The 24,128-nt window shown below is 35.8% G+C and overlaps 1 protein-coding gene across 1 annotated transcript; it reads left to right on the top strand.

Moving 5' to 3' along the window:
* Positions 1-21,018: 21,018 nt before the first annotated feature.
* Positions 21,019-23,828, top strand: LOC115965766 (cytochrome P450 71A1-like). Its single transcript, XM_031085065.1, has 2 exons — positions 21,019-22,055; positions 23,101-23,828. The coding sequence occupies exons 1-2, from the start codon at positions 21,123-21,125 to the stop codon at positions 23,713-23,715; spliced, it is 1,548 nt and encodes a 515-aa protein (XP_030940925.1). The 5' UTR covers positions 21,019-21,122; the 3' UTR covers positions 23,716-23,828.
* Positions 23,829-24,128: the final 300 nt, after the last annotated feature.

Raw genomic sequence — 24,128 nt, 5'->3', positions numbered from 1 at the left:
GAGATTTGAAATTCACACAACATTTTGTACATAACATAAATATTGTTCACAGATAAGGCACATACTTACAAGCTAATGCCTTTTTAGGTTTAGGGAATTTAATAAGTACAAACTCCATAACTTCATCCATAATCACAACATAAATAATAAAATAGTAGTATTACACACAAGCAGCATCAAACATAAGTAGAACGTAAGTAGACAAACAAGCCCCAAGCTCGTCCATAGTAATACTCGTCTAGGCTATCACTTTTATTGATAGTACCTCGTCAGGTGCTCTACATTCCAAGGATGCTCCAATTTTCTCCCGTCCAAGGCCTCCAAGTAGTAGGATCCTTGCCTTTTATAGTTGATAACTCTGTAGAGTCCTTCCCAATTAAGCCCTAGTTTCCCATGAGCCGGGTTCTTGGTTGCCAAAGAAACATTTTTCAAGATAAGGTCTCCTATGTTGAATCACCTCGGCTTCACCATTGCATCATACTGCCTAGCCATTAGGTTTTTGTACCTTGTTGTCCTATGTTCTACGTCCATCCTCACCTCGTCTATTAGATCAAGGTTTAAATGGAGTTGCTCCTTGTTATCCTTATCCTGATACATCATTACTCTGTGGTTGGTCATGTGCACTTTTGTAGGTATGACTGCTTCGCTTTCATAGGCTAACTTGAAAGGAGTTTCCCCCGTAGGGGTTCTTACTGTCGTCCTATACACCCATAGAACACCTAGTAACTCATCTGGCCATACTCCTTTTGCCCCTTCAAGCCGAGTCTTGATGATTTTTAACAAGGATCGGTTTGCAACTTTCGCCTAACCATTTGCTTGGGGATGGGTGGGCGAGGAATAATGATTTTGAATTCCGAAGCGTTCATAAAAGTCCCTGAAAAGTGTATTGTCAAACTGTTGTCCGTTCTCAAACACTAATACTCTAGGTACCCTAAACCTGCACACAATATTTTTCCAGACAAAGTTCTTGGCATTTTGTTGCGTGATATTTGCTAGGGGTTCTGCCTCTACCCACTTGGTGAAATAATCAATACCCACTACCAGAAATTTCATCTGCCTTGTCCCAAGCGAAAAGGGACCCAAGATGTCTAACCCCCATTGTGCAAAAGACCATGGGGCCATCATAGGGGTGAGATACTCTGATGGTTGTCTAGGAACGTTACTAAATTGTTGGTATTGATCACAAACCTTGACATATGCCTTGGCATCAGCTTGCATGTTTGGCCAGTAGTAGCTGTACGGACGACCTTGTGGACAAGTGATCTGGCTCCTGAATGGTTGCCACATGCTCCTTCATGAACCTCCCTCAATATATAGTTAGCTTCGTCTGGAGCTAAACACCTCAGATAAGGTTGTGAAAACCCCCTTTTGTATAGTACCTCGTTCATGAGGACGTATCTGGCTAATCTAACTCTAAGCTTCCTGGCCTCGTCTTTTCCTTCTGGAAGTTTTCCGTTCTTCAAGTATGACACTATTGGAGTCATCCAATTCTCTCCACCCTCTATCTAATGCATCTCTGGAAAGTCTATGCTGGGCAGGTATTGAATTTCATCAAACTCATCTATTACTTCGCTTACTGAGGCTTCTTTTGCTAAAGTATTAACTTCAGTATTTTCTTCTCTTAGAAGCTGAACGAAATCGGCTTCCTTAAACTTCTTGACAAGGCGTAACACCCTGTTAAGGTACTTCTTCATTCGTTCTTCTTTGGCTTCACATGTCCCATTCACTTGGCCTATGACTGGCTATGAGTCTCCCAAGACGAGTATCGATTCTGCTTCTACAGATTTAGCCAACTCCAACCCTTTAAGAAGGGCTTCATATTCAACTTTATTGTTGGTCGTTTGATACTGCAGACGAACCTTATGCTTCAATTTATCTCCCTCCGAGGACAGTAAAACAACTCCTATTCCTTCTGCATGCTGTGTTGATGAGCCATCCACATGGACGACCCATTTCTTTCTATTCTCCACCCCATTTAAGTCCTCATAACTTGGAGTAAACTCTGCAATGAAATCTGCTAGGGCTTGAGCTTTTATTGCATGCCTTGGCTGATATCTGATGTCAAATTCACTAAGCTCGACAACCCATTGGATCAGTCATCCTGCAGCTTCTAGCTTGTTTAATGCTTTCTTGAGCGGATGATCGGTCATGACATTGATGACATAAGCTTGGAAGTAATGCCTAAGCTTCCTAGAGGCTGTTATCAATGTAAAGCTTCTCTATTAGCGGATATCGTCCTTCCACTCCCCTTAATGCTCTGCTTGTGTAGTATACGGGCTTTTGCACTCTTCCTTCTTCCCTTATCAATGTTGAACTAACGGCATGTGGAGTGACTGCTAAGTACAAAACAACTCCTCCCCAGCACAGATGGACTTAGTAAAAGAGCTGTGGTGAGGTAGATTTTTAAGTCTTGGAAAGCTTTTTGACACTCGTCCATCCATTCAAATGCCTTTTTAAGTACCTTAAAAAATGGCAAATATTTATCAGTAGCTTTAGAGACAAACCTATTAAGGGCAACAACTCGTCTAGTAAGAGACTGGACTTCTTTGATATTTTGCAGAGGTTCCATGTTTAGTATCACTTGGATCTTGTCTGGATTTGCTTCAATCCCCCTATGCAAAACCATAAACCCCAGGAATTTCCCGGATGATACTCCGAAAGTACATTTGTTGGGGTTCAACTTCATGTTATACTACCTAAGTGTGTCAAACGTTTCCTGCAGGTCGTCCAGATGCTTCTTCTCGTCCTGACTTTTCACCAACATGTCATCTACGTAAACCTTTACATTCCTCCCAATTTGTGGACGGAACATATGGTTAACCAACCTCTGATATGTTGCCCCAGCATTCCTCAAGCCGAAGGGCATCACCTTATAACAGAATAAGCCTTGACTCGTGACAAAGGATGTTTTTTCTTGATCTGCGTCGTCCATCCTTATCTGATTATATCCGGAGAAAGCATCCATAAAGCTAAGCAGCTTGTGTTCCACAATAGAATCTATCAATTGGTCAATGTGAGGCAACGGGTAGCTGTCCTTGGGGCAGGCCTTGTTCAGATTGGTGAAGTCTACACACATTCTCCACTTACCGTTTGCCTTCTTGACCATTACTACATTGGCCAACTAGTCTAGATAATAAACTTCTCGAATGAGCTTCGCTATGATCAACTTTTGCACCTCTTCTTTAATAGCATTGTCTCTTTTAGGAGCAAACACCCTTTTCTTCTATCATATAGGCTTAGAGGAAGGATTCACATTTAGACAGTGGGTAATGACACTAGGGTCTATACCTGGCATGTCATCATAACTCCAAGCAAATACGTCAATGTTTTTCCTCAGAAAACGGACGAGGTCTTTCTTAACCACCTCTTCTAAATTTGCTCCAACCCTAATGCACCTCTCAAGGTTTTTCTTGTCCAAAGAAATGTCTTTCACTGCTTCAATGGGCTCCACCACAAGTTTTCTTTCTTTAATGTTCATTGTCTGAACTTGTTCGTCCATGGCTAGCATGGCCAGGTAGCACTCTCTAGCTGCTAGTTGATCTCCTTGCACTTGTCTTACTCCATGTTCTGTTGGGAACTTAACCGATAGGTGGTAAGTGGACGTGACTGCCTTCCAACTATTTAGAGTTGATCTTCCAATTATGGCATTGTAGGACGACGAACAGTCAACCACTAGGAAACTCACGTCCTTAGTTACTTGCTGCGGATATGCCCCCACCACTACAGGCAATGTGATGGTACCCACAGGATGCACTTTCATTCCTCCAAACCCTATCAATGGCAAGCACGCTGGACGAAGTTGATCTCGTCCAAACCTCATTTGTTGGAAGGCAGGGTAGTATAATATATTTGTTAAACTTCTGTTATCCACCAACACTCTCCTGGTTGTATATCTGCGATGAGTAAAGTGATGACAATGGCATCGTCATGCGGATGATGGATCCTTTCAGCTTCTTCGTCAGTGAATGAGATAGTTGACTCGTCCGTCCCCTTCGTCCTTGGTGATCATGCAGAAAGCTGAACGTTTTGCACCACTTTGAGATACGTCTTTTTTGACTTGGAAGACTGTCCTGCTGAAGTCCCTCCTATAATAACCCTTATCTCTCCAAGTGAGGGCCGTGATAATTCTTCCATTTTTCCTTTCAACTTCTCATCTTTATGATCTCTTCCAATGAAATGCTTCAACTTTCCTTGTTTGATAAGATTCTCAATCTGCTACTTCAGGTCATAACACTCGTCCGTGTCATGACCATGATCTCTATGGAAGCGACAGTACTTGTTCTTATTGCGCTTGTTAGGATCGCCTTTTGTCTCCTCTAGCCACTTCAAGGAAGGATCATCTTTGATCTGCATGAGCACTTGATTGAATGGAGCATTTAAGGGTATATAATTCTGATTCCTTGCTAGGGGGGCCTGTCTTCCTATTATCTCGGTCTTTTTTGTCATCTGTCCATCCCTTCTTTGGACAGGGCCCTTCTTCAGAGTAGCGGTTCGCTTCCATTTTCTCAATTCTCTTTATCTTCTACATTCATAAAGTTCTGAGCGGAGTGGACGAGTTCAGCCATAGTTTGAGGCTCTTGTTCGTAAAGCTTGTGGATGAACAGATCTGAATTAAGTCCGTTATGAAAAGCTACCAATAGCAACTTATCGTCCATCTCGTCCACTACCAATGCTTCCCTATTAAAATGGGTGATGAAGGACTGCAAGCTTTCACTTTCCCCCTGTTCTATAGTTAACAAGCTGGATGAAGAACGTTTGTGTCTCTGTCCTCCGATGAAGTTATTGACAAACAACTTACTCAATTCTTCAAAAGAACTTACTGAATTCGGGGGTATTTTACCGAACCACACTTGTGCTGGGCTTTTGAGGGTGGTAGGGAAGGCTCTACACATTATTTCATCGGGAACACCTTGAAGATGCATTGTGGTCTTAAAGGTGGCAATGTGATCAACAGGGTCTCGTGTCCCATCATACGAATCCAGAGAAAGCAACTTGAACTTTGGTGGTAAAGGGTGACCGTTGATGGAAGCCGTAAAGGGAGAATCAGTTCTGTGGACCAAATCTTCTACAGGATTCGCCCTTCTTATGTTCTCTTTCATTTCTTCCATGACTTTCTTCATTTGGTCCATCTCCTCTTTCAAGTCTGGCACCGTTCGTGAAGTGGTACCTCTTAACTGACTTCTAATTTCAGCATTTTCTCTATCATCATGACTTTGTGTTTGTCCTCTTCCTTCATGCTCTTCATGTGTCTGCCTTCTCAAATTAATCTCCCTTCTTAATTCTTGGTTTTGGCGAGTTAACTCCGCCATTGCAGCCGCTATAGATTGCACATGGACAGATGGCATGACCGGTGCAGATTGGCGATCGCGATGGGGTTGCTTGAAGCGTCTTTGCTTCCCTGATGGCCTGGGCTAGTAGCCCTCGATCTAGTCTGTACCATTCAACCTTTTGTCACGGAAAAGAAAAACAACTACAAAATAATCTTTTCCCACAGATGGCGCCAACTGATGTTTCTCAGAAAATCAGTAGGTTGGATGATGCGGATTAAGATGATATGTTGGATCTGAAAAAGAATTGACAAAAGTCAGAGGAAACCGGGGTAATCGGCCACAAATCCTTCGATGATGAAGTTAGTTTCTTTCTTCAGGAAATCTGAAATTTTAAGATTCTAGGAATATTGTCTAGAATGAACTTACCCTTCTTCACAGAAGTAGAAGTGTTTATATAGGTCGATGTAAGCGGTTATTCATCTCATAACTCCCCTATTATTAAGGAGTCCGTAGGATTTGGAGTCTCCTATAACTACCGTGGGAGTTATGTTTCTTCGACTATCGTTTCCATAACTATCGTTGGAAACGATTCATCACAAAGAGGCCTAATTTCCTTTATTAAGTGTAGAGCTCGTCCGTCCAAACGTTTCTAAGGACGGACGAGCTTTTTAAGGAAGCTCATCCGTCTAAATGCTTCTAAGGACGGACGAGGTCAATAAGGATACCTAGGATGATCACTACATGCGCTTGGTTCGCCCTAGTTGGTCTTTCATTGGACGAGCTTAGGAGTTGGAATTTTTTGTAACACCATCACAAACAATGCAGAAATTGTGTTTACTACTAAGAATAAAAAACACGAGAAGAAATTGTATTTACTGGGAAAAAAGAAGAAGAAGATTCATATAGTACCGAATATATTAATATCTAAAAGTTGAAGAGCAGCTACGTTCTTGTTGAACTATGTCAGCATAGCATTTTGGTCCATTTCGGTTCATTCGGTATACTTCGGTTTATTTGGTCCAATCAATTAAGTTTGGTCTATTCCAGTCCAATTCAGTCTACTTCGGTCCATTTGGTCTACTTTAGTCCATTTGGTCCACTTCAGTGATGCTTTGGGAGTAGAGTTGTGTAAAAAAAATATAAAAAACTACTTAATTGACAATTACTATGTCACATTCTTAGTGTAATATTGGTAAGTTCTTGATAAAATTACAATTTTCTTATATTATTAAAGTCTTGTAACTTTTTGTCCTAATATAAGTGATTAATTAATTACTTATATTTGTTTAATTTTTTAGTCATTCAAGACGTATAGATGATAAACCATTTGTAAGAAGAACTAGAAACATATTCCAACCACACATTAAATTATTTACAAAATATCTCACCTTATGTAATAATTAAAACGTAAAATGCATTATGTTTCCTTAAAAAAAAAAAAAAAAACTTACCTAATTTAAAACACTTTCAAATAACAAATATAGATATCTTAATTTAAAAAATCTAATATATTGTATTTACCATACCTTATTAGAAAATAATGACATTATTTTAAGAAATGATTGGGACTAACTCTTATAAATCTATTGACTTGATTCGTTTTTCACTTAAGAAAAAAAAATAAGATCGTTAAATATTTTCATGCACTACGTGAGTTTGTGACCAATACAAATATAACTACCCATGGACTATTTTCGAAGAGGATTGCAGCAGAATGCTCTTTGTAGGGAATTTAACTGAAATCCCAACCTGTGAGAAACAAAAAAAAATAGAGAAAACACACGCCAAAGAAATCAATCAAACGCACAAGACAATATTTACGTGGTTCGGCAATTTGCTTACGTCTACGGAGTTGCAAAGATTTCACTATTATCAGGAAAAAATACAGAGTAAAACATGGGGCTACAATATTTTTTCTCCATATAAAAACACGGCAACGACACCACACTAAAAAAACCCTAATTACAAAAGGCGGTTTCACAAAGCCCAACAATCCTGTCTTTGCTTTCTTAAACATATGTGATGTTGATGGGGCAACTTTTGCTCACTCTCAGACACTGGGTTTTGGGGCTATCATATGTGACCATGTCGGCAGAGTGGAGGCCACCTTAAGCAAACACTTTGCTGCGCCTTTGGGAATGCTAGAAACCAAAGTTAAGGCCATGGAGGAGAGAGTGCTCTTCCCTTGGGACGTGGGAATCCGAGACATTGTTGTGGAGAGAGTGGTTCGATGCTTGTTATCGATGCTTTGATGGGCTCTAGTGATCCACTAGTTGTTATTGCCAATATCATTGAGAGGACTCAACAAAAACTGCAAGATTTTAGAAGTGTTCAACTATCTCACCTAAAAAGGTAGGGCAATTGCCCAGCTCATGTTTTGGCTCAGTATATGCCAAAAACATTGATTCTTTTATAGAAGAAAATCTATTTATAAGTAAGTCTGTTTTGACTCATGACATATCATTTTTTATCTTCTTAATAAAGTTATAATATTTATTTATATATATATATATATATATATATATATAAACACGTGTTTATTTCTTGCTCCTTATGAAAAAATTCTGATCGTATCAGTTTTATTTTTTTCATGATTGAGAGCCAATTTTTTTTTTTTTTTTCACGGACTAAATCCAAAGAGGTTTCGAGCTTAGTGCTCTATTATCAATGAAATGACTGGTACTGTGACCCATTAAGCACATGGAGGGGGCAGGGTTCGAATTTGATGAAGTACAAGATCCTGTGCTGGCTTACTTACATACCCCACATAAAGAAGAAGTGACAGCCAAAACTTTTCCTTGCAGTAGGGTGGTGAGCCAAGCTCAATCACTTTTTCTTATAAAAAAAAAAAAAAAAACTTTTCATGATTGAGAGCCAATTTTATTTTATTTTTTTCACGGACTAAATCCAAAGAGGTTTCGAGCTTAGTGCTCTATTATCAATGAAATGACCGGTATTGTGACCCATTAAGCACGTGGAGGGGGCAGGGTTCGAATTTGATGAAGTACAAGATCCTGTGCCGGCTTACTTACATACCCCACATAAAGAAGAAGTGACAGCCAAAAATTTTCCTTGCAGTAGGGTGGGGAGCCAAGCTCAATCACTTTTTCTTATCAAAAAAAAAAAAAAAAAAAACCTCAATCACTTTTGATTTGCCTTATGTAATATAATAGAAATATTATATTTATATATAACAAAAATTAGCGTTTTTCCAATGAATGAAAAAATCAAAGATGATCCAAATTTTTAACCGTAAAAATTATAGCATTTTCGTACCTCCCTTAGCAATATAAATATAAATTTTAGTTGGACAGAAATTAGGACAACATGTCATTAAACTTATCGATCTAGAGTGCTATTTGTAATTTAGTTTTTTAAATTATTACTTTTTGATACAATAATAGTCGACTTGAAGGGAATTTGAATTATGTATGTTTTTTATTGAAACACTAGAATATGTTAATTGAATTACAAAACTCTTAACTAGTATTTTAATTATGTATAGATAACTAAGCAGAAAAGCTAAACTGGACTCTCTCACATTCTCTTTTATATTCTTACTAGTTAGGGCAGTACGTGCAAGACACGTGCTTGTCGTTGAAAAAAAGTACTGCAGTAATTAAAGTCAGTTCTAGATTTTATTTGTATTACAAAATAAAGATATGAATCATTATATTTTTAAAGTACATAGAGATTTACATTAATCAAAAAAGACATTAATTTTAAGAATTTTGATAATTATGTCGTAAAAAGTTAATCTCATTCGTTTAAGAATTTTGATCAACCACAAAGTTAGGATAGCTATTTAACATATAAATATTTATTTAACTATAATAATTTTTTAGTACCTACTTGCTAAAGACAATATATCTATTCTCTAAAAACTTCTAAGAATGATAACGAATATCATCATCTTCCAATAATAAACAATTGAGTTTTGCTAAGTGTAAGGGTAAAATTCCCAAGTCAAACAATGGGCCTTAGGCCCTATATAGAGTCCAACTACGACCAAAGGGAGAAATGGGCCACCAAAACAAATGCTAGCCCAACCCTAATACTTATTTAAAGGAGAAGTCCGAGGAGGAGTGTCTCCTCGGACGCGCCAAATACAAGCCCAACGTGCACCCTATCCATAATAAGGAGTCATTCCAAACAAATATTGGTAATAAGGATAAGTCCCAAAAAGCAGGAAGGAGGAAGAAAAGAAAAGACGTCTAGCGGGCAGCCACAACTGCCGCATTAAATGCAGGGAAGTTACTTTCCCAGCCGCATTAATGTGAAGAAGACAGGCGAACAGTGTTACATTGGTCAATGCAACTCATAGAAAGATAAGGTGGATGTTCGATGGGACAGACACTTAAGTGAGGGTCCAGATGATTAACAAGTGTAAGGTTCTTATCAATCTAAGGAGGCTATATAAGAGAAGGAAATCCCCATGAAAAAGGGATCGGAAAATTTAGAAGGAAAAAAAAGAGAGAGAGATTAAAGAATTCTGTAGTCTTTAATCAGAGCAAGAGGTGCACTCATACGTCTCCTTGGATCGGTATCCTATGAACATAAATGAAATATTCTCACGTTCAGACTGTTGCATGGCATACAACTAATTATTGTTCACTTCGTCCAGCCCTAGTTCTGTAACCCGCTCTCTACAAATTCATTGTCTAGGGTCTTTTGGGCCAGAACGTCCACTTACTTGTTGGGTCTGGGCCCTAAAAACCGCCCCTACACTAAGAAATTTAAAATTAAATTAAATTAAATTTTAAAAAAGATAACAAAAAGCTTGTGTCATCGAATATTATCATTCTAACTTTCTAAGAATTTTTATAGTTTAAAACTCAAAATACGTAAAGAAAATTTTTAGGATATTAAAATTTAGCAAGAGTAGTTTAGACATTACACAATAAAATATTTTAAGAATTGATAGGCCACAAACTGAATGACCCATTGTGATAGAAATTAATTAATTAATTAGCCAAGTTATTAATTAATCAATTTATCATGCAAACGTGTGGTAGCACAAACAAATCACCAATAAACTAATTAAGCAGCGGAAAATAAATAATATGGTGATTTGTTTATGAATGGGGAAAACCTAACGGCAAAAATCCCACCGGGTGATTTTCAGGTCACCACTCCCGAAACTCCACTATTATCACAACAAGCGATTACAAGTAAAGGAATCCCAAGTACCTTACCAACCTACAGTTGAACCCTTACCCCAATACCCAATTAGACTAATTCTGTAGTAACAGTTCCCCTTTTGATGCATAACTCCCAAGTACGTGACTAACCAATTGCGCAGATCCCAGTACGCGACTTCAATCACCAACTAAGAAGGTTGTTGGTTGCAAAGTTCTTCAGTTCATTTACACGATGAAGATCAAGAAGAAGTTTGGTCACAAAACCCTACGGTGCACATACACAACAACTTCTTCAAAAGAAAGAGATGAAATAGGGCAAAAACTTCGTCTCCGATCACAATTTGCTTAAACAAAGTTTGCTCAAAACTTGTGCAACTTGTGAACCCTTTGACGACCCTTAAATTGATCCTTTTATATGTCTAGAGTTAGGAGAAAAGAAAGCCCAAAGACAAATTCACGGATCCCAAGAAAATCAGATTGGAATTCTGGGAATCTTAAATCTTGATAGATAGAAAGTGTTGAGCAGCTGTCGAGCACACCGAATGTAGAACAGCTTCCTTAAGCTCGATAGATGCTGCTGTCAAGTTTTAATGATTTTGCACTCTGAACTTGTTTTCTTGAACAAACTTGAAGGCTCTAATACTTGATTTTGAAACAAGGTTTCTTGAAGTATTTAAAGACATCTTAAATCTACCTAAATATAAGTAAAGTGCGTTTTGTCAAAAGATAAGCCAATTACATAAAATTATAACATATGTTCTTAACATGTGAAACACATATGTCCTAACAATCTCCCCCTTTGGCAATTCGTGACAAAACCACAACAAACAAATGAACATATGAGAGAAGTCATAAATCACTCAACTCATATTCAGTTGTTGAATACACTAAAATCTATCCTAACACAAACTCTTGAAAAACTTTGCAAGAAGAGAATTTATGGCAAGTAGATTTTGACAACCTGTATTTTTGAAACACTTTAAACAAAACTCATCAAGGCATTTTTGTGTGAAACAGAAATAATAGATTGCATACAAGTATAAGAAACATGTGTAGAAAGGGAGAAAAGAAACAACACATGAAGGGGTAGGTGAAAGAAAAACATACATCAATATAAAGAAAGAGATAAGTATAATGTATGTCTATAAATGATCACAAGACCTCATGTACAAGAGTAATATATCTAAAAAGAAAGAAAGAAAAGATACATACTATCCTCACTACATCCCTCAAAAAGTATTAACACTTCCCCTAACAAAATGTTCCTATACTAACTCTCCCCCTAAGCATTTCCATCAGCATCATCCGAAGCATCATCGTCATCACCATCATCATCATCCTCATCCTCAGAATTAGAAGCCGCGGGAGAAGGTGGTGAAGGAGTAGCCTCAGGAGCAAAACCATCAATGGACACCTATCGCCATGCAATACGACCGACACGAACGTTCACTTGATACAACTCCGTAGAGAGAGTATCTAGGCAAGTATCCATGCGCTGCAGTTGCACCATGATATCTCCTAAAGTCACATCGCCCGAAAAAGACGGAGGTGCGGATGTGGATGGAACAGAATGGGATGGAGCTGAACGGGAGGGAGGAGCTGCTGAATCCGACTGCCACAACCGAAGCTAGGTCTCGCTACGTTTAACAGTAGTGTAATCTATGGCACACATGACGGTAAAATGGTCGGAAGAGGGAAAAAGAACGGAAAAATGGTGTAAAATCCTCGTGATAGCAGAAGGAAAGATGAGTTTATCACGGGACATTGAATCTAGATGAACATCTATAATAGACAAAATGAAATGAGAAGGAAAGTCTATGGTAAGATGCTCAAGAAGCGATAACAAAAATCGAGCACGAGGCTCTGTGATGGAGTTATAGTGAGAGAGGGGATGTAAAACAAAAGTCATCACCATGTTCATGAATCTAGGACCTTTAGCAAAAGGTCGACATGGTGTAAAAAGACACTCACTCCAAGTAGTTGGGCGCTCACAAAAAGCAGACATGAGCTCATCCCTGGACACAGTTCTCAGACGCTCACAACTAGGATAGTCAGGAAACTCTATCCTAGGGACCTGAAGCACATTTGCAACAAGCTACGGTGTGATAGGAATGCACGTACCTTGAACGCGAGTGAAGAAAAGAGGTACTGAATGATCAATCTCGTGCATGTTAGAGTAGAACTCCTGGATAAGAACGAGAGGACAGGTGACCGGGACGTCACACAGTGACTCCCATCCCCTACTGTGAATGACAGAGGGAAGGTCAGTGTCGGCAAAATCCATCAAAATGACTTGGCATTCCGAATGAATGCCTCGTCTAGAAAAGTTCTCCGAAAATGCCTTAAAGGCATCATCATCACGAAACCGTATATGAGATAGAGTAGGATTAGATGATGAAGAAGCACCAGAATGAAGAGAATTCCGGGCTGGAGTGGATTTCTGCTTGGGTGCCATAGACACGACTAACGTAAACTAATAGAGAGGAAGTGAAAGAATGACAATCAGAAAAGTCCCAAGCAGTTTCAAAATATATCAAGTACATTGAAAAGAAGTACGTATGCATGGGAAATGCATGAACATGTGACATGCAAAAGAAAATGCATCATGGGCTCAGCCCAATCCAAACCTATCAGCACACAAACATATAGCACACATCTAAATGCATGACAATATCATTATGATGCTAATGTGATGCAATGTATGAGGTTTTAAACTCATTTAAGTGAAAACCCATCCCAAAATTTCAATGAAAGCTCATCAATTTTGAAAAACCCCAAAAATTTTCAAAAACTCCAAAACCTAGGTTTCAAAACATGAAATCCATGAATGAGAAAGGATTAGAAGCTTACCAAGTAAAGAAAAACTTGAAAAAGCTTGAAGAATCCTTGAGAAACAAGTTTGGAGTGAGATGAGAGTGTTTTGGGAGAGAAAACAGAGAAGTATCGAGAGAGAGAGATCGAAGAAAATGATTTCCGGATTGCACAGAGGCCTTATATAGTGCAGCCAGTAAATCTTGACAGATAGAAGATGTCGAGTAGCTATCGAGCACACCGAATGTAGAACAGTTTCCTTAAGCTCGATAGATATAGCTGTCGAGCTTTAATAATTTTGCACTCTGAACTTGTTTTCTTGAACAGACTTGAAGACTTTAATACTTGATCTTGAAACAAGGTTTCTTGAAGTATTTAAAGACATCTTAAATCTACCGAAATACAAGTAAAGTGCATTTTGTCAAAGGATAAGCCAATTATATAAAATCATGACATACGTTCTTAACATGTGAAACACATATGTCCTAACAAGAATCATAAGCTTTCATTGGGGTCTAACTGAGAGAATAACAATATGACATATTTGCTCTTTTTCAGAATATTAAGGGAAAAATTGTTTGATTTTAAAGTTTAAGGAAGAATTGTAAACTACACCAAACAGAAAGGATGAAAAATGTTTTTTTCCTAAGTTTTTGCTTTTGTTTTTGTGTGTAAAATTATGTGTTTTTACTTAAAATAGTGTGTAAAGAAAAACAATACAAAAAGTCAACCCAAAAAAATTGTATGTGAAATAATGAATTTTGGCTCAACAAAATTGATTAAACTAACAAAAAATTTCTAAAAACACAACAGAATGACGCAACATTTTTATAATACCTTTATAATTTTGTTATATTTTATTTTAACTTGTAAAGAATTGACAGTTCAGCAGTTTTGAAAATATTGTGACAACATCAAGATGTCTTAACATTTTTCACACAAAAAAAATGTTATGTCCATGACATTTTCACAACAAATTATAAATAGTAGGTTACTTCAAGTTGTTATTGGTAGGCAAAAAAATAGTTTCATTGGTAAGTTTAAATTAGAACTAATAACAATTTACCATATTTGATTTGTTATGAAAGTGTTATGAAAATTACTGTGGACAAACCAAAAATAATATAGCAAATATACTACAACTTTATGCATTCACCAAAAAAAAAATAAAAAATCCAACAAAATAGTGAAAGTTAAACAAACCAAAACTATTGTAGCAAAATTACTATAACTTTTCTCATTCACTCTTTTTATAATATATATATATATATATAGAGAGAGAGAGAGAGAGAGAGAGAGAGAGAGAGAGAGAGAGAGAGAGAGAGAAATATACATTGCACTTAAAATGTAAATTTATATTGTAAACACATAAAAATTGGTACATGTTGTACACATTTGCAAAATTTGTACAATTTTTTTTTGCAAATATATATAATATTTGCTACTTTTTGTGTGTATACAATGTAAACTTACATTACAAGTAAAAAGTAAACATATAAAGATCCGTTAAAAGAAAAAAAATAAGCTCAAACCAAGTTGGCGAACTTGAAGGATAAAAAGGAGGAAAAAGGCAAGTCACTAAATTAAAAATACTGTTCATAACATTATTTATGAGCATATTCGCTCTTTTTATATATAGAAAAAAAGAGCACAAATCGATGACTGAAAAAAATAATAATAATTAAAAAAAAAGAGCGGTGAACAGTACATATTGAACAAACCAAAAGTATTATAGTTTTTACACATTCACCCAACAAGTGTCACAACATTTTCACAAAACATTTATTTTCAGTTGTGGTTGGTCACAGTTTCATATTTATTTTGACTTATAAGAAATTGACACCTCAATAATAGTGAAAATATTGTGAAATTTGTTGTGTTAGTATAACAATATATATGTGGGTTCTTATGAATATTTAAAAGAAAAAAAAAGTACAAATGGAAGACTGAAAAAAAAAAAATGTAGCTACTGTAGCTATAGTGCCACTTAAACAAACTAGAGTGGCATTGTAGCAATTGTTCAAAACTTGGGGGAAAAAAATGGCCCACTACACCAAAAGGGGCACTATAGAGGTATTGTCTCTTTTTATATAGTTAGCAGAAAAAAGAGCACAAATGGATTACTTAAAAAAAAATAAAAGTATATATTGAATAAACCAAAAGTACTGTAACTTTTACACATTCATCTAACAAGTGTCACAACATTTTCACTAAACATTTATTTTCAGTTGTGGTTGGTCACAGTTTCATATTTTATTATTTTATTTTGACTTATAAAAAATTGACATCTTAATAATTATAAAAATATTGTGAAATTTATTGTGCCAGTATAACAATATATATAAAAAGAAAAAAAGTACAAACGAAAAAGGAAAAAAAAAATGTAGCTGCAGTGCCTCTTGGTACTGTAGCTACTGTTCAAAACTTAAAAAAAATAAATAAATTGGCTCAATAAACCAAAATGGCACTGTAGAGGTTCTGTAGAAATATATCGGATAATTCAAAGTCCAATCATATAAAATGAAAAAAAAATGAAAATATAACATATTGGATTCGGGTTCAGTGCAATGCAGTTGCCACATCATGTGAGATGTAAACATTTATTGAATTATATAAATATATATATATATATATATATGTATTAATTGTATAATGCAATTGGATCTCAATCCTAGCCAATCCATTAGTCAGCCACCGACAATTTTCTACACTTCAATCAATCCCAAAAAAAATTAAATAAAAAAACTTGCACAAGCAAAACATGCTAGGATTCCCACGTCATTTTATAAAATGATAAAAGACGCGTTATTCAACTAACAGTTTGTCACTTTGTTTATTGGATAGATAATTTATAAAGAATTTTGCTAATGTGTGTCCTAATATAATTAATAAAAAATTAGAATCATTAGAAAATATTGACAGATCCGTTATATATAATAAAGTAGAAAAGAAAAGTGATAGTTTTTTAAACCTCTATGAAAGAATGAAAGCTTTAAATTCACATTTGAAACAAGAAAGCAAATTTGAACCTCATCATAGATCATCTTCAACTAAAACTATGACAAATAGTTGGTATATAAATAATAATTCAAAAGAAGAAATAGATAAGAACTTACAGACATTAAAAGCAATCGACAGAAGAATTGAAGAAGAAACTGGCCCAATTAAGGAAAAAGTAACATGTATAGAAGATAAAAGAAAAAATCTCATAAAAGAAAGAAGTACTATAGAAAGTATCAGAGATATAATAAATGAAGACAAAGAAAGAGGTATGATAAGGAAAGGCATAGTTAAAGAAATATTAGAAAAAAATAGAAAGACAAAAGAGCCTAATAGAGACAAGTAAGGAAGAAAGAGTAAAAGAAGTGTTAAAGAAAGAAAATAGTACTCTTGAAGAATCTCTACATAGGAAGCTAGATGCAAAAGAAAAAGAAAGACTCGAATAAAGAGAAATAGTCAACAAAGGGAGGAAAAACAATAATAATGATAGTTTAAAAGAAAAGGCAAAAAGTGGTAGTATAGTAAAAGTAAAAGTAGAAAAAGTGGAAGTAGTCAACAAAGAAGATAAGAAGTATAATAGTCTAAAGGAAAAAATTGGTGAAAGACTAAAATCAATTGAAAGAGACATAATATATACCCAAACGGATAGCTTGACAGAATTAACTAAAAAGATGACAATTTTAAATACACCTTTAAAGATGGGCAGAAAAAGAGACATAACAATTTTAAATACTACTGAGTTATTAGATAATGAGAAAACTGATAGACATGTTAGTAATACTATTTGTCATAAATGCAAAAAATATGGACATACTAAAAAACAATGTGACAGACAAAATAAAAATATAAAATCTATAAGTAAATTAGAATTTGAGAAAGATATAATAAAACTCTGTCTGTTAAGAAATTAAAACGGTCTTTATTCAAGAAATTACCACAATTAATATGTTCTTTAATGATTAACAAAATATAATCTGTCAGAGCTTCTTTTATTAAAACATCTATTATATGAACATCTAAGGATACTATAAAGAGTGTAAGTATGTTATTTATTATAATCTTGTTGGGTACTTCCATCAAACTGTCAATCCATTTATATTGACTAAAATTTGTAATCATATTTCCATCTTTTATTCCTTTTCAACTAAGTTCTTTTTCACAAAGTGTTTGGACTATTAAAATTCTATAGACATACCTATTGCTTGTATTAAGTGTAGAAAATATGGACACCATGTTACAGAATATCGAAAGAAAGAAAAAGCTAAAGATAAGAAAGAAAAGACAAAAATGAAACAAGATAGGATAGATATAAAACCGATTACTCTACAGGATTTAATGACAAAAACAAAAATGGTAAAACAAGAAATAAAAGACATTAACGAAGATAATTTCACAGAGATAAATGAGCAAAATATTGCAAAAATAATAAATTTGACTAGTGACTGAACCCCCTTCACTAGAAAAAGACAATTTGGATAATGACAACAATAAACATAATTTTTTTAGTTTAACTGACAGAGTAATTTTCAAAAAATGGCATACAGAAATCACTCTAGTAATTAATAAAGAGTTTTCCTTGACAGAAATTGCTTTGACAGACTTAGGTGCAGAAGTGAAAATTTTACAGTTAATTAATCATAAATTGCGCATATTTGTACTAACGATATATGTTTTGAAACGGTTAAAGACCTCTCTTCCAAAGTTGTCTTGATGTATCCCTTTTTAGAGATAGAAAAAGGAATTGCAACCAATGTACCTTTTATCTTATCTTTTATCCCAAAAGAAGTTTATTCACGTAATAATATCATTATTTTAAAAGATATTGATAAAGAAAGAATCTATAGAACTAAAAGAAGTTTGTCATCTTTAAAGATAGAAATATCACTTGATGACCCTTTAATAGATAATGACATAAAGAGACTCAAACAAGATATAGAGACAGAGATTTGCTCAGAGATAGAGATTTACTCAGAGATTTGCTCTTATTCTCTCATTACTTTTGCGCATAGGTACCTACAAATAGTCCAAACACTTTGTGAAAAAGAACTTAGTTGAAAAGACATAAAAGATGGAAATATGATTACAAATTTTAGTCAATATAAATGGACTAACAGTTTGATAGAAGTACCCAACAAGATTATAATAAATAACATACTTACACCCTTTATAGTATCCTCAGATGTTCATATAACAGATGTTTTAATAAAAGGACCTCTGACAGATTATATTTTGTTAATCATTAAAGAACATATTAATTGTGGTAATTTCTTGAATAAAGACCGATTTAATTTCTTAACAGATAGAGTTAATCATAAGTCTTTGATATATTTTCCCCAAATTATTACAGTAGTTGATGAAAGACTTTATGGAGAAGCTTTATTTCACATATTCTCACAAAATGAGACATATAGTAATACATACAAAACAAATAGAATCATGGCAAATTTTGTAAAGTTTTTGGATTTTAGCCCCTCTAACATTGAAAGACTTCATTATGATTACTCTTATACCACTACTCGGCATGAGCACAAAGGTGTACAGAAAATAGTTTGTTTTATTATATATACTTTTCATATAAAATACTTCAAAAGAATTTCATAGAAAGACATTGGCAAAAGAATTTTAAAAATAAATTTTAAAGAAGCTTTGCAAGAAAATATTTGTTCCAGACATAATCTTTTTCCCAAAACCCAATTGCAGACTATACTATGAATAATAAAAGATCCTCTCCGACAGACAAGGGCAAGGCACCAGCGGTGCAACCCAAAGGTATCCGAAAGCCTTCAGTAAAAATTTCGGATAGGCATGATGGCGTCTCAATAGAGACAATATCCCTTTAGGATACGTTGCTAGCAGAGGTAATGTATTCATGTGGTGAAAAAAGTATAATTCTATAAAAAGTGTTCGGCACTGACCTCATGTTTCAGGATGGAGAATTCACAGACCTTCCAATCACTCCATAATTACTACATAGAACACAGTATGAAATAGGAACATAAATAGGAACACGATCCTTTATTGTCATTAGTCTGGGGTCTTAGTAATCGACAAATTGGCTCAATAAACTAAAATGACACTGTAGAGACACTGCCTCTTTTTATATAGTTAATAGAAATAAATATCGGATAATTCAAAGTCCAATCATATAAAATGACAAAATGAAAATATAACATATTGAATTCGGGTTCAGTGCAATGCAGTTGCCACATCATGTGAGATGTAAACATTTATTGAATTATATATATATGTATGTATTAATTGTATGGTGCAATTGGATCTCAATCCTAACCAATCCATTAGTCAGCCACCGACAATTTTCTACACTTCAATCAATCCCAAAAAAAAAATTAAATAAAAAAACTTGCACAAGCAAAACATGCTAGGATTCCCATGTCATTTTATAAAATAAAGTATTCTCATCAGCTCTCTCATAAAAAATGCCATTTTAACACATCAAAAATCTACTTTATCATTTTAGCACATCATTTTACAACATACCATTTATCAGATGTTTTATACTTCAATTCTATACATTAAAATAATATTTACTACACATTAAAATAATAAATTAATTACTCCCTATCATCCTCATCCTCATCGTCAACAACGGCACAGCCACCATTGCCGCAACAACAACGACAACCACCATCAGCACAAACCCACATCCACCAACGCCACCTTAATTAAAAAAAAAAAAACAACTAGAAAGATCAGCACGGCAAAAAACACAACCAAATCAAACAAACCCATATCCCAAATCAAACAAACCCAAAAGCAAAACCCACCACTGTAGGCCGATTAAGAGAAATCTGATGGTGGGAGATTCCAATGACGTGGTGGATGGCACAACAAGCTTGGTGGCGTGGTGTGGCGTGGCGATCAGGCCAAGGGTTGTTGTGGATGTGGTGGGTTGGGTTTGTGTGGCTGTGTTGGTGGACGGTGATTTGAAAGTGTAAATCGGGATCGTGTGGCGTGGCGTGGCATGGCTTGATGCTCTGGCCTAGGTTTTGTCAGAGAGGGAGGCAGTGACGTGGAGTAGAGAGAGAGAGAGAGAGCAAAGAAATGAGGTGAGAGAAAAAGCAGATACAATTCAATGAAGGAATGAGGAGACAGTGGGAAGAAAGAGGAGATGAGGAGACAAAGGCAATGGGCCCAGCGAGAATAAAAAAGTAATATAAATTATGGTAAAGGTAAACAGTACGCTCTCAAATTTGAGAGCGTACTGTAGCATGTTTCAAAAAAATGGCACATATAAAACACCTGATGAAGCTTATATTTTGGAGTTTGGTGTGCCAAATGTCAAATATTATAGCATTTAACAAATTTAGCACACCTGATGGGAATGCTCTAAAAGAAGCATTATTCAACTAACAGTTTGTCACTTTGTTTATTGGATAGATAATTTATAAATGATTTTGTTAATGTGTGCCTTAAGGGCACATAATAATTTCATTTTTTTGGAAAAAATTTTCTCAAAAATTGAAAAAAGTATTGACAGCCATTTCAATTTTCGAGAAAATGTTTTCAAAAATAGATTGCTTAATGTGTGCCCACCGAACCCATTTATAAATTCTTAAATAAAAAACGATAATTTATAAAATCATACTTGATTGTAATGGCTGAAGAATATAATATTATTTTCACTATATTAATGAATAAATATATGTGATTGAGTTTAATCGAAGAATATGAATCACAACACCAAAAAAAACTATATTTAACTATTGAAAAATGTGAACACAACTCTTGAATCAATACTTTTTCTATAAATGTAACTGTGAGTGGATGATATATGTAAAAATAAAAGCGATGGTCTACAAATTACAATTGATCATATTAACAAGTGATGGAAGAATTGATTATATATACTTGAAGAGCTCATGCAAAACACTCACAAGAAATGGCTCTACTATTACTGCTGCAGCAATCATGGCAAGAGCTACATAAACTATCCTTCCAATTAAATCCCCTCCTCTCCCTCCTTATCCTCTTCACTTTTCTTGATGTTTTCAAGCACATTAGAAGTGACAAAACCAATTTACCACCATCCCCACCAAAGCTACCATTCATTGGAAACCTTCACCAATTAGGAACATTCCCACATCGTTCTCTTCAAGCTCTCTCAAAGAAGTATGGCCCTGTAATGCACTTAGATTTGGGGCATACTCCAACCCTAGTGGTGTCATCTGTAGCTATGGCCAGAGAAGTAATGAAGACACAAGATATCATTTTCTCAAACCGGCCAAAAACTACATCTGCCAATATCTTCCTCTATGGATGCACAGACGTAGCATTCTCATCCTATGGTGAGTACTGGAGACAAGCTAAGAAAATTTGTGTTCTTGAACTTCTGAGTCTCAAAAGGGTGCAATCTTTCCAGTATGTGAGAGATGAAGAGGTTGCAATATTAATCAATAACATCCGTGAGTCATGCCTCCAAGAGGCTTCTCTTAATCTAAGTGACATGTTGATTGCAACCGCAAACAATATAGTCTCTAGATGTGTGCTTGGACAGAAGTTTGAAGGTGATGGTAAAAGCGGGTTTGGGCACCTATCAAGAAGGATAATGGAGCTATTTACAGCATTCTGTTTGGGAGATTTTTTCCCTCTTTTGAAATGGATTGATGTCCTTACAGGGATAGTACCAAGTATGAAAGCCACTTTTCGAGAACTTGATGCTTTCTTTGATGAGGTTGTGGAAGAACACAAGACAATGAAAAGTAATGAAGAAAATCCTAGCACTAAAGATTTTGTGGACATTCTCCTCCAACTTCAAAAGAATCCCGTGCTCGACTTTGAGCTCACTAATGACAACATCAAAGCAATCCTAATGGTTCCTCTCTCTCTCTTCTCTCTCTCTCTCTCAATTATGTGTCACTAATTACTAAAATGTAATTAGTGATGCTCGGATACTACAAATTTTTTTTCATAGATTTTATAACCTAATATGTCAATTTATATATATATTGTAAGGACGCGTTTCGTGGCGGACCGTAACAGTGTCGGGTTCGCACGTGAAAAGGCCCCTAACAATATCATTTGTAGAGCGTGGGTTTGGAAGGCTAGGCCTTGGTTGATAGGCGGTGGGTTTTTCACGGTGTTCGTACCAGTTTAAGTTTTCCTACACCCCTGGAGTCTTTCTCCTGGAGGTGGGCTGGGAGGCTCAGGTTTCTGGCCATTTTTCCCAACCCCCTCTCTTGGCGCACCTTCCTTTTTATTATATAGTCCGTCTTGGCTGATCCTGACCCTCCACTTGTAGGTCAGGCAGGAGCTTGTTTCTGTATCCATCCCATCAGCTGTCCTGTCTAACTTTCTATTAGTTGCATGGACCGACGTTCGCACCGCCCAAACGTCTTTTCTCATTAACCAGCTCTGGGTATTGGCAGGTGCATTTACTGAAGGGGGTCGACCGCACTTTCCCTGGTCCGAGTTCACACCCTGCTTCCCTATGGGCCTCATTCCGTTCACATCCCTTTGAGGGGGCTGTTTGGGGATTGCCTACACCAAGGTGTTGGTCTTCCTGTTGAAGCTATGGAATGCCGAGGACAGGGTAAGTTCTCAGCCGTTCCCCTTGCTACCTCGGCCACTGAGCATTTGTCTTCGGCAAGGTACCTCCTCGGCACGGGCCCTGGGCCCAGATAGAATTTGGGCCGGACTGCAGAACTCTCGGACCCACATATATATATATATACATTCATTATCGCGTCAGTTTATAAAAATTTTGTAATAATAACTTTAACTAATATTTTCAAAAGTGATTTAAATATTCATTTATTAAGTTATTAAAGTAATACTAATAACATTCATTATCTCACTTTGTAAACCTTTTATAACAGAATTAGTAGCACCTTTTAACATTTTCCTATCTGTAATTTCAGGACATGTTTGTGGGAGGGACAGATACTACTTCAACAACTTTGGAATGGTTAATGGCAGAGCTTATCAAAGCTCGGAGTACTATGAAGAGAGCTCAAGAAGAGGTGAGAAGAATTGTGGGAAAGAAGTCAAAGATAGATGTGAATGATATTACTCAAATGGATTACTTGAAATGTGTCATCAAAGAAACACTAAGACTTCACCCACCAATTCCTCTTATGGTACCTCGAGAAACATCAACAAGTGTGAAATTTGGAGGTTATGATATTCCACCAAAAACAAGAGTATTTGTCAATTCATGGGCAGTCCATAGGGATCCTGAGGTATGGGATAGGCCAGAAGAATTTCTCCCAGAGAGATTCATAGACAATCCAATTGACTTCAAAGGCCAAGACTTCGAATTGTTCCCATTTGGATGTGGGAGAAGAGCATGTCCAGGTTACACATTCGGTGTTGCTTCAATTGAATATGTGGTTGCCAATCTCTTATATTGGTTTGACTGGAGGTTGCCCAATCCTAGTGTTAAGGGGGAAGACTTGGACATGTGTGAAGTTAGCGCCCTTGTTGTGTCTAAAAAAATTCCTCTTCATCTTGTACCATCACTGCACTCTCCTTGATCTGTCTTTTAAGAGATTCATGGATAAGTTCTCATAATAATGCAATTTTTCTGTGATCTTTTATTTTGTTTTAGAATTTTCTGTTGTTTCCTAGTTTAGCATCTAAATTTAGTGTATTGGGACATCCAACTTTAACGGTGCACTGCAGTCTGCACTCACTTTCCTCGCTACAAATTCAAAGTGACATCATTAGTTATTAGTTACGATAATGGGTTTTAAATTTTAACTTCTTAATAGTTTACTTTTTGAAAGAAAAACTAGTAGTTTATCTCATGAAATTGAATTATGACTTGACTCTGCCACGTCTCATTCCATTAAAAAAAGTTAAAAATCTTATGTATTGGCTTGATATCTGCTTATTAATTAAAGAAGAAAATGACCCATATTTAAAGAATGTTAGAATATGATGGTTA

Source organism: Quercus lobata, chromosome 10, assembly GCF_001633185.2.
Source record: "Quercus lobata isolate SW786 chromosome 10, ValleyOak3.0 Primary Assembly, whole genome shotgun sequence".
Taxonomy (NCBI): Eukaryota; Viridiplantae; Streptophyta; class Magnoliopsida; order Fagales; family Fagaceae; genus Quercus; species Quercus lobata.
Note: the sequence above shows the minus strand (reverse complement) of the source record. Positions and strands in the feature narration are given on the sequence as shown.